The sequence below is a fragment of the Molothrus aeneus genome, chromosome 2 (genome assembly GCF_037042795.1).
Source record: "Molothrus aeneus isolate 106 chromosome 2, BPBGC_Maene_1.0, whole genome shotgun sequence".
Taxonomy (NCBI): Eukaryota; Metazoa; Chordata; class Aves; order Passeriformes; family Icteridae; genus Molothrus; species Molothrus aeneus.
The window spans coordinates 40,769,480-40,786,133 of NC_089647.1; the positions used below are offsets into that span (position 1 = coordinate 40,769,480).

At 34.7% G+C, this 16,654-nt stretch overlaps 1 protein-coding gene across 1 annotated transcript in view; it reads left to right on the forward strand.

Annotated features, from left to right (window-relative positions):
• Positions 1 to 16,654, forward strand: part of DYNC2H1 (dynein cytoplasmic 2 heavy chain 1) — a 143,023-nt gene that overhangs the window by 52,554 nt on the left and 73,815 nt on the right. Inside the window, exons 61-70 of the mRNA XM_066544741.1 lie at positions 505 to 631; positions 2,336 to 2,477; positions 3,016 to 3,125; positions 5,552 to 5,650; positions 6,780 to 6,903; positions 9,771 to 9,934; positions 10,698 to 10,817; positions 13,477 to 13,611; positions 14,368 to 14,511; positions 16,141 to 16,230. Coding sequence (XP_066400838.1) covers positions 505 to 631; positions 2,336 to 2,477; positions 3,016 to 3,125; positions 5,552 to 5,650; positions 6,780 to 6,903; positions 9,771 to 9,934; positions 10,698 to 10,817; positions 13,477 to 13,611; positions 14,368 to 14,511; positions 16,141 to 16,230 — 1,255 coding nt within the window. The remainder of the gene's footprint in view (positions 1 to 504; positions 632 to 2,335; positions 2,478 to 3,015; positions 3,126 to 5,551; positions 5,651 to 6,779; positions 6,904 to 9,770; positions 9,935 to 10,697; positions 10,818 to 13,476; positions 13,612 to 14,367; positions 14,512 to 16,140; positions 16,231 to 16,654) is intronic.

Genomic DNA, 16,654 nt, shown 5'->3' on the forward strand with positions numbered 1-16,654 from the left:
CCATGCCTGTTTTTTGGGCATGTTCTTACTTCATATTAGATTACAAAATAGGCTACTGTGAATTAAACTGGAGTCATCCATGTGAATTATTAATATTATTTTTTAAACATTTGATAGATAAAATTTACCAAATAGTTACAAATGTGTGGTATGGCATTCAGCCTGCTGTTGTCCTGACTACATGCAGAACAAAGCTTTACATAATCACTAAAATTGCCAGGCTGTTTAAGTAGAAGAAGGAATGATTTTCAGACAGTCTGTATTTCAAATCCATTTTTAAATCTCACCTGTGCATCCATCTAGATTTTGTTAGCTAAAAGTCCAACAAGCCCACATACCAATTAGAAGCAGAAGGTATAAAAAAAAGAACTACTGCAGTTGTGTTCTTTGATGACAATAAGCCAGGAGTTCATGACAAATTCAATCAGTTAAAATTCTTTGAAAATAACTGTTGGTAAGTTTAGTAGTTCATGATGGCAATTACAAAGAGTATTTGTTTTACAGGTTCCAGAATAGAACAACAGAAGCAACAAAACTTGAAGCAGAACTAAGTAAAGCTCAGAAAACGTTGAAAGCTGCAGAGGTGCTGATAAATCAACTTGATAGGGAGCACAAAAGATGGAGCACTCAGGTTAGTGAAAATTTTCAAAAGTACATCTTATAGCTGATAGGTTGAAAATACAGTTTTACACTGCTTGGAAAATGTGAGTTACTGCCATTTCTGCATGTCTCCCAGTGCACATTTTTTGATTTCTCAATAGGAAAAAAAGCTTTAATTTTTTCTGAAACTTCTTTTTGCTTCATCATACTTATAACTGTGCTACCAAATGGGTAAAAATCCCCCAGTATTTCATAGAAAACATACAAAATTCTGTGCTGGTTTTCAATCCCAAGAATGTAATTGTTATGATGGCTAAACATGTCAGCAGTTGGACTCTCCAACGTGAGATAGAGCCAAAAGGACAGATTTTATACAATTATAGTCTTAAAATGTATCACCTTCATGGCATTTGTGTTGCAAATGTGCATATAGGTATACCAAAAATGTTGTTTTGCTTTTGAAGTCTTCACTTTAATGCTTGAAACTTTTCTGCTGCTGAAGTAGGGAAGGTAAGCATGTCTTACTTGCTCAAATGGTATATTTGAGAGAAACTGACAGGTCTTGGAGACACAGACCCTTCTACAGTCCGAAAAAAAAAGGAAAAACTGAAGATACATATAAGCTGAAAATAGCTGTCACCTCCAGAAAGCCCTTAAGTAACTTTCATGGGTCAGAAGATAATAATTCAGAAGAAATCTTAATGCAGAGATACATAATTCTGTGTCTCCACTGATACCGAAAAAAGCCTCAGCAATTAGACTAAATGCCTGCATTTTGGAGAGCCAAAGTTAAAGTTAGATGAATCCTTCTTGTAGCTTGACCACCATACTGGAAAAATTGGGAAGATTTTCCTCTGAAAGTAGCTTTATATAGCTACTTGCTATAGTAAGGATTGGGTATATTTGAACCCTGGCGTTTGAATGCTTCTAAAAGTGATTCCTCACAGTTTTTCATCTTGGTACGTTAGAAAAGTCAGACTACCTGTTAATGGTATCCTGTAGACTAAACTGGCAAATAGATTAATTAGGAACTCATCCCATAATGAAGAGCAGTATTTTTCTCCCTTTAAAGTGAGGAAGAACCAATAAAAAGTTGCCTTTATTTTGTGTATCAGCATTATTTTTAATGTCAATTTGATTAAAGTGAAAGTGACAGGACTTTGAAACCAATTATGGCAGTCACATATGATGTTGATACACTGTTTTTTTTTCTTCAAAATACTGGAACATTTCAAAACAGAGTTGATTTAGTGCAGATAAATTATTTGAAGATATATGATAAATTTATTTTTATCATCTAAGTGTGCAGTAACAGTAAGTATAAAAGTTGCATATAGTATTTATTATCTGTATACATATTGTAAGTTATACTTACAACCTGTGACTAGTATCACATATTTCTTATCTTTCTTACTATAATACTATTTATCCATTGGCTTATAAGTTGAACTGTTCATCAAATCAGTGGATTTTTATCAGCTACATTCTCAGAAATACCTGTGCATGCTCTAGTCCAGAGCTGAAAGGAATTTTTTCCCATACTTCCATGTGTCTTAGCTAGGTATAGATACCTGAAATGCAAGAAGAGAAACTCTCACAACTATATTACCAATGGCAGGCAAACTTAATTCTGACATTTTAGTAACTGATGACGTATTAATTAATTTAGTAACTGAGCCGTATTAATGCAGTTCTTGTTTGCAAAACAACTATACTTTCTGTACTTTTTTTGAAGGTGTCAGAGATAACAGATGACCTGGCAACACTGCCTAAAAGAGCTCAGTTAGCAGCTGCATTTATTACATATCTTTCTGCTGCTCCGGAGGATCAGAGGAAAAACAGCTTGGATGAATGGACCAAATCAGCCGGCCTTGAAAGTAATTTTTGTGTGTGTTTGTCAGTGTCTGCATACAAGTAATTAAGCTTGATTGAGGAAGTGAGAAATGAGTGAATTGTCTCAGTTGTCTTTGTACTCCCAAATGAGAAGAGACTTTTCTTACTCCAGAAATATTTCTAGATACTGACAGACAATTTCTTAGAATCATTCTATGAAATTATTAAGATTATAAATATTTATAAATAATTGTATCTTTATAGTCCTTTCTTAAAAAGAAAAGTTTACAAAAATGAATGTGTTCACATTAACTGTTGTAAATTTGCCAGTGCATTCTGAATGCTTCTGCTTTTTCAGTAATCGTTTTTATCTGTGTGTTAGCAGAACTATAAAATATTTCTATGACATCTGCTACTTATTAATAATAAGTTAAATAAAAGCAATAAAATAATAGATTAAAGGCGAGTCTACAGACTTGCACTCAATTAATAGACAAAGTCTCTGTTCTATGTAGACTGGTAAATGCTTTTAAACTATGTAGACTGTAAATGATGACAGAAACTTACACTTTCATTTTTCAGAGTTTGATTTACGACGGTTCCTCTGTACAGAAAGTGAGGAGTTAGTTTGGAAAAGTGAAGGTTTGCCTTCAGATGACCTTTCAATAGAAAATGCTCTTGTCATCTTGCAGGTAAATTTGCTTTTTTGTCTTGTCTTGGAAGGATTTAAATTTTTACAAATTTTGGTAACGTGGCAACTTGAACTGTTTAATTTGTGGGTTTTTTTCGGCATCACAGAGCACACACGCGTACAGAAATAAGTGCCTATGTAACAATGGATATTTTGTAGCAAAAGGAAAAAATATGTTAAAGAAAATAGATGTTTTCAGTTTTGCTGCCACTATTTTATTCCATATCAGTCTATTCAGGTTTAAAGTGTAAATAGTCATTAACACGAATACAACCAGTGGAAGATTATGTCCTATATATGTTCACTTTGGCATATAATTTCTATTGCTTTTTTTCTCAGAAAAAGGAAGAGGCTATGTGCAGATACCTTTTGAGACCTATATATATATATATATATCTGTCTAATAATACTTGAGGAAAGGAAAATATCCAGTTTTATCATATATATAGATATATATAATACATAATACATGTTTAGGTATGTAATATTCTAGTCCTTTATTAGATCTACTAACAAGTAAATATTTAATGGCATGAGGAGAATCTGCATTTACTACAGGTGATTTGCTTAGATGATTTATGATTCAAATTAGTTACCAATTTTTCTCCAGTTTGAATTTATCTTGCTTTATCATCCTTTTAGAAGATCTGTGTATTCTTTTTTCAATTTGATTAAAAAGCTTTTCAAAAAACACTGTCTTGTACCATTAAAGCTACTTATATGCTACAATAAAACCTTATTTTGATCTTTTTCATTAGTTGAATAGATTGAGCTCTTAAAAATCACACCATGTGTAAAGAGGTTTTTGAAACACTCAATCAAGTAAAATAATTTTCCTTGTGTACATCCTCATAAAGATGAAATTTGACATGATATTTTGCCGGTGTGATCTACAGTACAGTTCTCAGCCATTTGTGCTGATCATCTTTTGATGCTTGAATACTCATCATGTTCCCCTGTCTTTCAGTTTGAGATCTGTGTAGCTACTTAGTTTGGAATACTGGAACTCAATCTAAAACAAGCCCCAAAGTTGGAAATGCTTTTCTATCAGACTGAACCACAGAATTGTTGAAAATACATGTTTGAACCTTCAGCAAGTTTGCTGACACAAAACTGGGAGACATAGCTGATGCACCAAGATGGCCTGATGGCTGGAGCATGTCTGCTATGAGGACAGGCTGAGAGAGCTGGGGTTTTACAGCCTGGAGAAGAGAAGGTTCTGGGGACACCTCACTGCAGCCTTTCAGTACTTATATAGGACTTAGAGGAGAGAGGGAGAACAAGTCTTTTCAAGTGCAGATAATAAGAGGAGAAGGAGGAATGGTTATAAACTAAATGAGGAGAGATTTAGATTCGATGTTAAGAAAAAATTTCTTCACTTAAGAGTGTAGTGAGGCAGTGGCACAGGTTGTCCAGAGAAGCTGTGGATGCTCCATCGCTGGAAGTGCTCAAAGTCAGGTTGCATTGGAACCATGGGCAACCTTATCTAGTGAGTAGCATCGCTGTCCTTAGCAGGGGTGTTGGAACTAGGTGATATTTGAGGGGCTTTCCAACCCAAGCCACTCTATGACTGAGTCTTTGATAAACAAGAGGGTAAGACTGAGACCTAGAGGGTCCTTGATAGACTGGAGAAATGAGCTGACAGGAACCTCATGAAGTTCAGGAAGGGGAATTACACAGTCCTGCACCTGGACAGTAACAACCCCATGTACCAACATGTTTTGAGGACCAACCAGTTGCAAAGCCGATTTGCAGAAAAGGACCTGGTGGTCCTGGTAGACACCAGGTAGCCCATGAGACAGTTATGGGCCCTTGCCAAGGAGAAGGCCAATGGTATCCTGGACAGCTTTAGACAAAGTATTGGCAGCAGGTGAGGGAGGTGATCCCTCCCCTTCACTCAGCACTGGTGAGGCCACACCTGGATCCAGTTGTGTGATCCACAGCACAAGAGAGACATGGATGTACTGGACTGAGTTGAGTGTAGCTTTGTGCCTGCAAAATACTTGTATTCATGATTATTTCTAAACTGCATTGAGGTCCAAACCCAGAAGTATTGTACCTTTTCCCACCAGAGGAAGAAAAAGGAAAATTAATAATTCTTCTAAGTTTAAAAGCAGCTGTGAATAATAAAAGCTGTAGATTATACTCATTGAATAGAGACTCCTGTTTTTAAGAGAAGGTGAAGAACTGCCTAACTTCAGCAGGACAAAGATCTGAGAATTTTGGATTTGGGTGGTCTCCTTGTTTTTTTAAAGAAGAGATAAAATGAAAGACATAAATTTTCTAGTCTGTTATTGTTTCTCTAAACAGTTTGTTAATTAAAAAATATTTGAAAATACATATTCCATTAGTTTGGGGAAATAAAAGAAAAATCAATTTTATTCTTGAAATAAATTTTAATAAATATATTTGTATTTTTTTCCCTAGAGTAAAGTGTGCCCATTTTTGATAGACCCTTCTTTCCGGGCTACTGAATGGCTGAAGACACATTTGAAGGAATCACGTTTGGAAGTTATCAACCAACAGGTGCAGTATTTACTCTTGGTCTTTTCTGTTTGAGCTTTCTCTATTCCAGATTTTACAAAGTAGTGTTTAAAAGTTTGTGATAGAAATCAACAAAAATCAGTTTATATTGTGTGAAGCATACAATTCCCCACAGAGTTCTAGGTTATTTAAAATTGGAGGGTCAACATCTGGTACTATTTCTACAAGTTTGCCTCCTTGTCCTACTCTCTGAGAATGTCATATTCCCTGATGAGAGGAAGATAGAAAGGATTTTCAAGTAGAGAGATCCTTTGGATACTTGGTTGCAGTTCACTGGATTTCAGGAGTATATATACACTTAATTCCCTGTGATTGTTGTGATGTATTATCTACATTGGAAAGAGTAAATTTGATTTCAGTTGCAGATTAGGGTACCTGAAATTCATTGTGTACCTGTAACTGTTTCCCTGAGTAGTGAGGTGCAGCTCAGTTGCACACACGCAGGCAGGCATCTGGTGCTATTGAGAAGTCCCTTATTGAACCCCACCTGGCCTCAAAATATTGCTTCAACAGCATTTAAGTCTTCCACAGATCCCTGCTGGCTCTGTGGAACCCTTGTAGATACTCTCTGATGGCAGTAGATAACATATCTTTGGGTAATTGATAGTTTGTCCTGCTAGCTGATTGTCCTGATTACCTTTCAGCCTCTGTTGCCTAAATTGTCCAGGATCTCTATTGACTAATGGGATCATAAGCACCACATGCATGTTTAAACACCTGTGTACAAAAGACTGCCTTTAGACCTCTTAATAATGTGAATCCTGTGCTTGATTCAGTTTTGAGACATAGCTACATATTAATATCTGAGATAAGAGACATGGCCAGGACTTCCAGGTGCACCTGGCAAACATGACAGTAAACCTGCTCTCTTCTGTTGCAGCACTGGAAGATCTAGGCATGTTAAATAGGTTTTCTTGATCAGTAGATCAAGTTGATTTAAACTAAACATTTGTGGCTAAACCCTGAAATACCATATGCCTCTAAAGGATTTTTCATCTATACTACTGATTTTTAGATTTGGATTATTTGGTGTAATGCCTTCCTACTCATTCTGAAGTCTTTGCATTTTTTAAAAAAGCGTGAATCAAGGAATGTGTTTCTGTTTATCCAGGACAGCAACTTCCTAACTGCTCTTGAGCTGGCAGTGAGATTTGGGAAGACACTTATTATACAGGAAATGGATGGAGTGGAACCTGTGCTTTACCCATTGCTAAGGAACGATCTTACTGCTCAAGGTAAATCACCAAGATCTTTGCATATGCTTGCTCAAAACTTTTGTAGTTTAGATCTATTTATATAAAACTTGATTTTTCTGAAGACGTTAATACTGTGTAGTTTTTTTCCTTTGTATTATTAACCTGCTACTAACCCTTCAGTGCGTGAAGTTGGAGATGTGTTTTTATTTAGTAAGTGAAAAAATACAGGAAAGCACTAAATTGAAAGTTATTTAAAAGTAAATTAAAAGTATTAAATTGAAGTTATAAAAATATGTTTTTATAGACTCCTAAAAATTTAAATTTTAAGTTGATTTCCAGTGATGATTTCAAATACATAGTTTTAATTGGAAACTTAGGCCTTAAATAAACCAGAAGTTACACAACTGTTAGTGCAGTTAGAAATCAAAGGTTTAGAATGTTGATGTTCCTGCTTCTCTTGGATTTCTCTGAACCTAAAGAAGACAACACAGGTCTTCTGATGTGCCCTTGGAATGGGAAGGGTCATAGAGATCAGTAAAATGGTGGAATTCCGTGAAAGGAGTTCCTTAACCAATGCAAGAAAAGTGAAAAATCACAATGTTTAGGTTTTGCAATATAATATCTGTTTTGGACAGATAATGTGTTCTACCTAACTGCTTGTATGACTGCTTTGGACTTAGGTGCTTTAAATAAATTTTTTTTAATATGAAAAATTATGATGAGAGTTTGGCAAAAATAAATTGTAATTATGCAAGTATCTCAGCATAAATTTTGTTGAATTATGTTACATATTTTGAAATTATATCAAGAGAACTTAGTGAATTAAAACAGCAATGTGTGTTTTAAGTACTTTCTAAATTACAGTAACTAAAATAGATTTGTATTATCCTTTGTAATTGTATTTCTGCCTCAAGTGGTCATTCCTCAGCATGTGCCATGTAATTTACTGTATGAACTTTGGGTACTAAAAATAGCTCAAGACTATTTTTTTGCTGTCATTTCATCTACTACTGAGATCTAATGATGTGTGAGCTAGCAGTAATTCTTCAAATGTAAGTACATGTTAAAAATAAATGCAAATACCATAGGATTCATATATACATTTATCACCAATATAAGAAAGGTCTGTTTAGGGAAAAGAAAGTGTTATTTTAAATCAGTCTTCCATTACAGATGCACCTGCTTGTTTATTCTCATTAAAAGAATGGAACCAAAGTAGTGATTTGAGGGATCTATGGAGGGTTAGGTAGAACACTGTAACAATTTTTTTTTGCCCCTCTAACTTCTGCTGAATTTTGGAGAGGTAATGAGATACGGTATGAAAGATGACTGTGGCTGCAGAACTGTGGAGAAAGCAGATTAAATTCAAATATAATAGTTTGTTCAGGAAAATTGCTCATAACACTCAGATGTCCTCTTTTGCTTTTTAATGAGCTATGTTAATGCCAGGTCTGTGCAGGTCCAAACTGAAGAGCTGTTGTTGGAAAAGGAAGAATGGGTCACTGTTTGAATCTTTTCCATCCCTTTATAAGCAAGCATACACTCCTTCTTTTTGTCAAAATATGGGTGTAGGGACCTGTCTACATTATTTTGCTTGTGATGACTGTACATCTCTCCATTACTTGGAATGAAATGTTAAGAAAAAATGTGAATCTATATCCCTCAGTAAATTCGTCTTCGTACAGCTTCCATTTTACGTTTGACGTTTTTATAACATAGTCTTAAAATTTACTCTGATCTTTGGCATAGAAGGAAAATTGGTGTGTGATTTTCATCTCTACCAGTGTTTTAGCAAGAGATTTATATTTCTGATCTGCATCCAGTGCTAAAAATAGAGAAGCACCTAAGTTTGCCATCTTGGAAAGTTTTCTGGAATGGAAATTTTCACTTTTCAACTTATAATTCTGTTCTTACTTGTTTTTCAGTATCAGGAGGCAAAATCTTAATCTAATCATGTAATTTTCTGAGTCTATTCTTTTCTAACCCTGCTGGAATGGAAACCTGTTATGGAAGAGGGGTGGAGGGGACTGTACATGTAGTTTTATTCTGTAACAGACATATTGAGAAGTATGAGGAGTATAAACAGACTGAGACCATGACATCAGTTATTTATTAAATCACTTCTTTCCTAATGTGATTAAATTAAATATGATTAAATTAAATATTAAATATTTATAATAATACAATATAGGATATTTCTGATTGAATATTTTTCTTTCATTCTGCTGTCTAGATATTCCATCATTTTTAGTTTCACTGACTTGCTCTCTAACAGTTATTGTAGAAAATAGTATCTTAATAGAATTATGATTATACAGCAACATCAACGTTCTACAAATAAATATAACAGAACCAGCTATTAAATGTAATGGGTTTGGATGAGGAAATATTGAACCATCTTAATTAGCCAATATATAATTATATAATTATGGCTAGTATAGAGTACAGACCAATATTTAAAGGTAAAGGAATATGTTTAAATTATGACAAAATTCTTACACATAAGTGGGATTCTCAAGGTCATCTTCTGTGGTGTTTTGTCTCCTATTCATGGTCTGAAGGTTTCAAAAATTTGTTAGTATTACTTTTTCTTCAAATGCATTTTTGTCCTTGATGCCTTGTGTTCCGGGTAAGGATAATTAAACTACTCAGGTGTATTAAATATTCTTACTAGGTAATTTTCTATATTATTGCTATGTTATTAATTTTCTGTCTCTTAACAATGCAGGTTAGGATGTGTTCTTTAAATTTTTTGAATTTGTATTTTTTCCAATCAATTTATAAATACATATTGTAAAATATATTTAGATCCACTGATCATAAAGTATTACACAAATACCATTGTTTTCAGATAATTATAGAATGTTCCAATCAGAATGAGTATAATATCTGCTTGTTGTTTACAGGACCCCGTTATGCCGTACAAATAGGTGAAAAAATGATAGATTATAATGAAGAGTTCCGTCTTTTTCTATCAACAAGGAACCCAAATCCCTTCATTCCACCTGATGCTTCTTCTATTGTTACAGAAGTAAACTTTACCACAACAGCAAGTGGTTTAAGAGGGCAGGTAGGCATTTAGAATAAAACCAGTGTATGTATAGTGAACATGCATAGCTGTATCCAGCACCTGGAATGAGCCCTACGGTGCAGTTTGCGTTAATGATTATGGACGTATTTTCAAGCTCACAAGTAAAATAGTAAAATTTTTATGTACTTTGGAAACAAGGAGTGAGTCCAGTAGAGAAAATGAAAATGTTCTCATTGACTTCAGTTGCAACAGATTAATTGCTAAGCCTTCGCTTTCTGTTCAAGATGCATTTATGGTACCATGGAAACATTTCTGTTACAGCTCTCCAGTGTCCTACTTAGAGAATAGTGCTGGTATCATCAAAGTACTGTACACAAAGTACATTTGTGTACAGAAAAAAGTGTAGTGAAACCAAAATACTGTGTATTTTATTTCCTTTAAAATGCTAGTAGCTGTTGAGGTTTTATCTATAAAGTCTAGGAATCAAAATGTAACATACAAATGGAAGAAAGCAGAAAAAAGAAAGAGATTAATTAAGGGAAGAAAATCCCCTCCTTATTTGGTATGAAACAAGTTTTTCTACACTAACAAGGGGCTTAGAATGAGATGCAGATAAGATGTTGATAAGTAAGCTGTAATTCAAAATGTGAAGCATAGATAACCATATGGATTTCCTCCTTCCTCTGGAGGTATGGAATTGGCATCATGCAATGTATCCATGAAAACTGACCCCTCTTGAAGTGGAAATGCAAAAAAAAACAAACCAAAAAACTTTCTTTTTGTTTTATCTCTTTGTTTTTAGCTTTTGGCTTTAACAATTCAGCATGAAAAGCCTGATTTGGAAGAGCAGAAGACAAAGCTGTTACAACAGGAAGAAGATAAGAAGATACAGTTAGCTAAACTTGAGGATTCTCTTTTGGAGGTAAAACAAATTTACCTCTTTAATATCTGTTAGTCCAATAAGATGATAATCACATTATTGTGTGTTTGAATGGAGATGCTGGAAGTGTTGCAATAATGAGCTGTCAGGATTTTTGATTAGGAAAAAAAAGGCATTATTTGCCTGGATCTGTTGGAAGAATAGAGTAGATAAGAAGGTATGTCTATTATGAAACTATAGTACTCAATACATTTAGCAGTTTCATAGATAAATTTATTAATTTGGTGAGATAGATTTAGGCTGATTTAAGTTGTTTAGAAATTTCAGTAATTTTAACACACCAAGAAGAGAAAACTTTATTAAAAATTATACTACTTCATTTTGAAATTATGAGTTTTTAAAAAAGCCACACTTTTAAGCCTGTGAATCGTATCAAATGATTCTTTCTCAAGTTGAGAAATGATCCTGTGTTGTGAAAATAATGAAAAAAATCCCTCTACAAAATGGAAAGATTGCTGAGAGAGACATTTAAAACTTTAAACCTCTACAATTGTTTCCTATTAGCAACGAGTTGTTATATACTTGACAGTCAACATTCCCTGTCTAGCATTTAAAATTAAAGTTCTCAATTTTCTGTTCATCTTTTTATTTTATTGAAAGTAATTATGCTCAGAAACAGATGTTCACCTCTATAAAAAAAAAGGTAGCTTTCAAGGAAGGACTGGTTTTTTTTTTGATTATTTCTAGCCATGGATTTCACAGAAATTGTACTTCATGCTTGTAAGAATGGATCCTAGAATCCTGTCTTTCTGAAAGGTCAGAGATGCAGGGAGATTGACCTGGTGCCCTAAACCCCTCAGTCTGTAGCTAAGTCACAGAATTTTGCAGCATTGAGTGCAATGGATTAGCATAAAATAATAGTTTTGCAGATTAGACTGGCCCACAAGAAAGCTGGAGAGGGGCTTATTACAAGGATGTGCAGTGACATGCCAAGGGAGGAATGGCTTTTAAAGAGGGTGGGTTTAGTTTAGATATTACAAGGAAATTCTCTGCTGGGAGGGTGGTAAGGCATCAGTTCCTCTGGGAACCTCTGGGAACAGGTTCCCCAGAGAACTTGGAGATGCCTCCTCTCAAGGCCAGTTTAGATGAAGCTTTGAGCAACCTTATGTAGTGAGGGTCATCCCTGCCCATGGTAGGGGAGTTGGAACTAGATGGTCCCATCCAGTCATAATTCTATGATTAATAGCTCCGTTTTAGAATTTTGTACATAATTATTTTGTGTGATTTGAATTTCCACAAATTCACTGTCCCTATTGAACTCCCTATTAATTCTCAAATACTAAGGTCAGCCCTTTCTTAAAACTCTGATGGGGCAGATTTCTTTTACAGGAAGAGGGAAACTTGCTCTCCAATAAAATTCCATATCCAGATTTGACCATTTTAACACCTTATTGTCTACCAGAAGCTGAGGGTTCAGAGATACAAGAAAGCAAATTTCACTTTGTAACATACTTTTTATGGGATCTTGGAACCCAAAAATCCTATTCATTTATCTGATCTGAATTACCGAGTACAAAACTTAAAGAAATTGATGCCTAAGATATCTGCAACAAAAAGCGTCGGAGTAGTAGTAGCAAGGTTGATTTGAATTTTGGAATTCTTGTTAGCAAATTATCCTGAAATCAGGATACTCTTTGACCCTGAAGAAAGAAACCTAAGGCTCAGTGGAGACTGGCAGGTGGACTTCGTTATCAAAGAAGTCAATGTTGGATGAGGTCTACCTAAATTTAAGTTAATCTTAAGGCAACATTTCCATTCTCTGTGAAGTACTTTACTGATTTCCTTCTAAAAGCCTCAGAGGAATGACATGGGTGCTGTCTCATAGCTCACAGTATGATTCCTCATGGATGAACTGGACTATCTGAAAAAACAGGTGATCTTCTCCTAAACTTGTTTCAGGTAGAGAAGTAAGTGCATTCTACTACTCTAACTGGTGAATCTGTGCTTCCAAATATTCTAGAATGATGTCTTTCAGGTGGTTGCTCAGAACTGATTTGACTGACAACAACCAGTTTTCAAAATAAATATCTTGATGTGTATTTACTGGAGGTTAGTAAAAAACCTTAGATATAAGTGAACTATTCAAGCTTTTCCCACTTCTTAATCATTTAATTTAATGAGGAGAACTCAGGAAAAATGGGGGGCAATCCCAAGGATTTTAAAGTGATCCTTGATTATGAAACTTAAATTGTTGTAATGTGGATATTCATCTCAGTTGGAGATGAGAATTCTATGAGAACTGGAATGCTTTTGAAGGAAAATGAATTCATGAATGAGTGAGTACAGGAAGTTTTTACAAATAGCCAACTTCAGGTTAAATAAGAAGTTAAGAAAGAAATACCCTAATCTGTATTTACCATGGGAATGTTAGTGCCTAAGACTCTAGTCATAGAAATCATTCTCAAAAGCCTGCTGATACGTTTCAGAATATGGCAGTCTGGATTTTGGAATATGTTCTTGAGCTGTATTTTCCATACTTCTTTAAAAAATGTCTCAGTTTTTGGAGTAACCATCATTTTTCGAGAGCTCTTGAGATGCATTCAATGATTCAAAAATACATACAGATCAGAAAGATCGCTTCCAAAATGGTTACTTTAGAGGATTTTTTTAAATGTAACATAGATGACTTTCTTTTTTCCAGACACTTGCCACATCACAAGGCAATATACTAGAAAATAAGGATCTGATTGAATCTTTGAATCAAACTAAAGCAAGCAGTGCACTCATCCAAGAATCACTGGCTGAATCTTCCAGACTTCAGAGTTTCCTTGATAAGGTAGAAGAATATTTTAATCTTTAAAGTACTGTTTTTCTCCTGCTAAAAATATTGATCTTTTATCTAGAGAAGATACATATATCCATGGGGTTATAGGATGAGGAACATATTAAATTAGTTCTTTTTGGGTGAATGATATTTGGGATATGCAAGTACATGTAGTATTTTCAGTAATTAAAAGGCTTTGTTTTGTATATGCTGAGTACTTACACAGTTTAAAATCTGCCAGTTTGAATTGAAGGAATTTTGGCAAGTAATGGGTTTTGACTTTTATTTTTGCCGTCCACTATTGCAAACATTATAGTTCATGTGGGTGTTTTTGCTTAATATGCCCCTTGCTATTGGAAAAGTTTAGATCATTGCTGATGCTATTCATCTGACATCCTGTTTTTGTGACAGATTGCAGTTTTCTTCTGTGTTCTATTTGTTTAGTTTAAAATATCCCATTGAATTTTGGGATGTATCCTGTGGTGGGAAAAGACCTAAGTGCCCTAGGGATTAATCTCCAATGTGTTCTTTATAATTTAAAGGATTTTTTGATAAACATTTTTTTCTTCCAATTTGGAAATTTGAATACAGTGTTGAAGTCTGGAGTGCTGATCCCTCAGTTTGAAGGCTTGGAAAGGATTCTGTTTTCTAAATCCGTGAGAGTCATAGGAATGTTTTCTCGGTGGGCTGAGTAAATATTTATGCAATAATCAGTAGGTGGCAGTAATGCACCTGGATTTTTCATGTCTATGTTGCTTTCCTCCACAGGAGAGGGATGCCTATCTTCCTTTGGCTGAGAGTGCTAGCAAGATGTACTTCATTATCTCTGACTTGTCCAAAATTAATAATATGTACCGCTTTAGTTTGGCGGCATTCCTGCGGCTTTTCCAAAGGGCTCTGCAGAGCGAGCAGGTATTTGCTCTTCTTCTGAAGCTGCTAATGCTGCAGAGGATTGATACTTAGAATTTATTAGTCACTCTGGACATTTTTTTAAAAAAGCTTAGAATAACTGATGATGAAGTGTATAATAAGTAGTGATGCTGACCTGTTGTGCTTTAGATATTCAGAATACAGGCACGTGGACTTCTAAATTATATTGTATATAAATCACAGAATTTCTCTACCATCTGAAAGCAAAGTGACTCTGTGATTTCAGGCTTGTTCTTTGTCTATGGTGAATTAGGAAAACAAAGGCTGATTATAAGTTTACTGAGGGCTTTATTTAAATAAATTAATGATCTGAAATGCTAATAAAGCTAATTTTATCAACAAGGGGTAGAATAAGAAAATCCTCTATTTCTACCTGATTCATTTACCTGAAGGAAGGTCATACCTTTATATCTACTTTTTTTACAGTCTGTAAGCATGCCTGCAGCCTGTCCTGTTTAAAATGTATTTTTTATTCTTCTGTATTCTCAGGCCAGTATATTCTTATTGAAGGAAAGAATGGATTTATCCCTTGTCAGCTCACTCCTTAGATCAAAATACCTACACTGAGTAATAGTGCAATTTCTTTTTATTAAGCATCTCCAAACTTCTTCATATTTCTCTTTGTTTTTACTTAGAAAGTAAAAACAAGCTAACCTTTCATCATGTTTCCTTTGGATTCCCCTTTGTTCTGGCATCTGTGATTACAACTCTCCTTCAGCTCCAGTCATTACTAGGAACACAGTTCTGACTATGTGAACTGGCCCTCTTTGAAGTTCCTATTACTTCTTTTCCACAACATGATGTTTTAACTTCTTGTTCTTGCTCTCACACTCCTCCATAATTTTTTTTTCCTGCCTGTAATGTTACCTATTTAAAGCTCAACTTCTGCTTTGCCTTTGTTACTTGCTTTCTTTGTTCTTTCTCCTCTATCCAGTTTTTCATGCCACGAAATCTGTTAGACGTGGGAAAGGTATTAGGCAAATCAGTTGCACAATTGCCCTTCTTAAACTCATCTCTTCAAATTCCAGCATGGTCGAAAAGAAGTCATACTACCTGTAGCACACTCCCTACCCCCCAGTCCCTTTCTTCTTTCGTCCTATCTTTCAAACTTTTCCCTGTTAGAATTATTTTTTCAATCTGTGAGCTTTGAAGGGCAGTGTACACGTACTGTTTTCTACATTGTTCCTTTCAGTTGGGCCAAATTTGACCAGAAGTTTATTAACTACACTTAAGATCAACATACTTGTTTAGTAGTGTTAAATATAGTAATTCAATTAATAAGCAATTTTTTATCAAGTGACAATGATGAGATTTCAATGATATCAATGTTAGGAGAAGGAAATGTACTCTCATTCTCAATGTATTTCTTCTTATACACAAAGTTGGATCATGTTCATAGTCAAAATATTCAATGCCAAAATATTAATTTCTTAATACTTCAACATGAATTTCCCATTTAATCATTGATAGCTGTAGATGAATTTAATATGTTTTTAGAACTTGTGTCACGTAGAGTCCAGATTGTTTGTGTCGTTTTGCTGAAATTTGCAAAGTATGTGGAAAGTTTTTTACTTCCATGGGAACTTTTGAAATCTGAAATTTCTTCTTTAGGATTCAGGTAATACTGAGGAAAGAATCAAGCTGCTTATTGGCACATTGAAGCACACAGTGTATGAATACGTTTGTCGTTGTTTGTTTAAGGTAAGTTAGTATTTTTCTGGCTTTTATACAGTGCACTGTGTTTGAAAGTTTTCTTTCAGCAGCTGACACTTGATCTACTTCAAATAAGCAGTATTGTGTAATAGATGCAAAACATTACACTATCAATAATTAACATGCTAAATGAAGACTTGAAGTCAGTGTATGACCAAATTAATATTGCTGATGCACATTTCTCCACAGAGCTCTACCTCTCTGCCTCATTCTGGCTTCAGAGTCAGTCATGGGCATCGCAGTTTTCTGAGCACTCATTTTGTGTTTGCTCTTATTTCTTGCATTCCTAAATATAAGGTTTTGTGTGATTATTTGGGAGTTTTTGTATTTTGTTTTTTTTTTTTAAGAAAACAGAAGTGGGTTTGTTAGGTTGATGTTTGGACTTGTTTATCCTAAAGTTCTCTTCCAACCT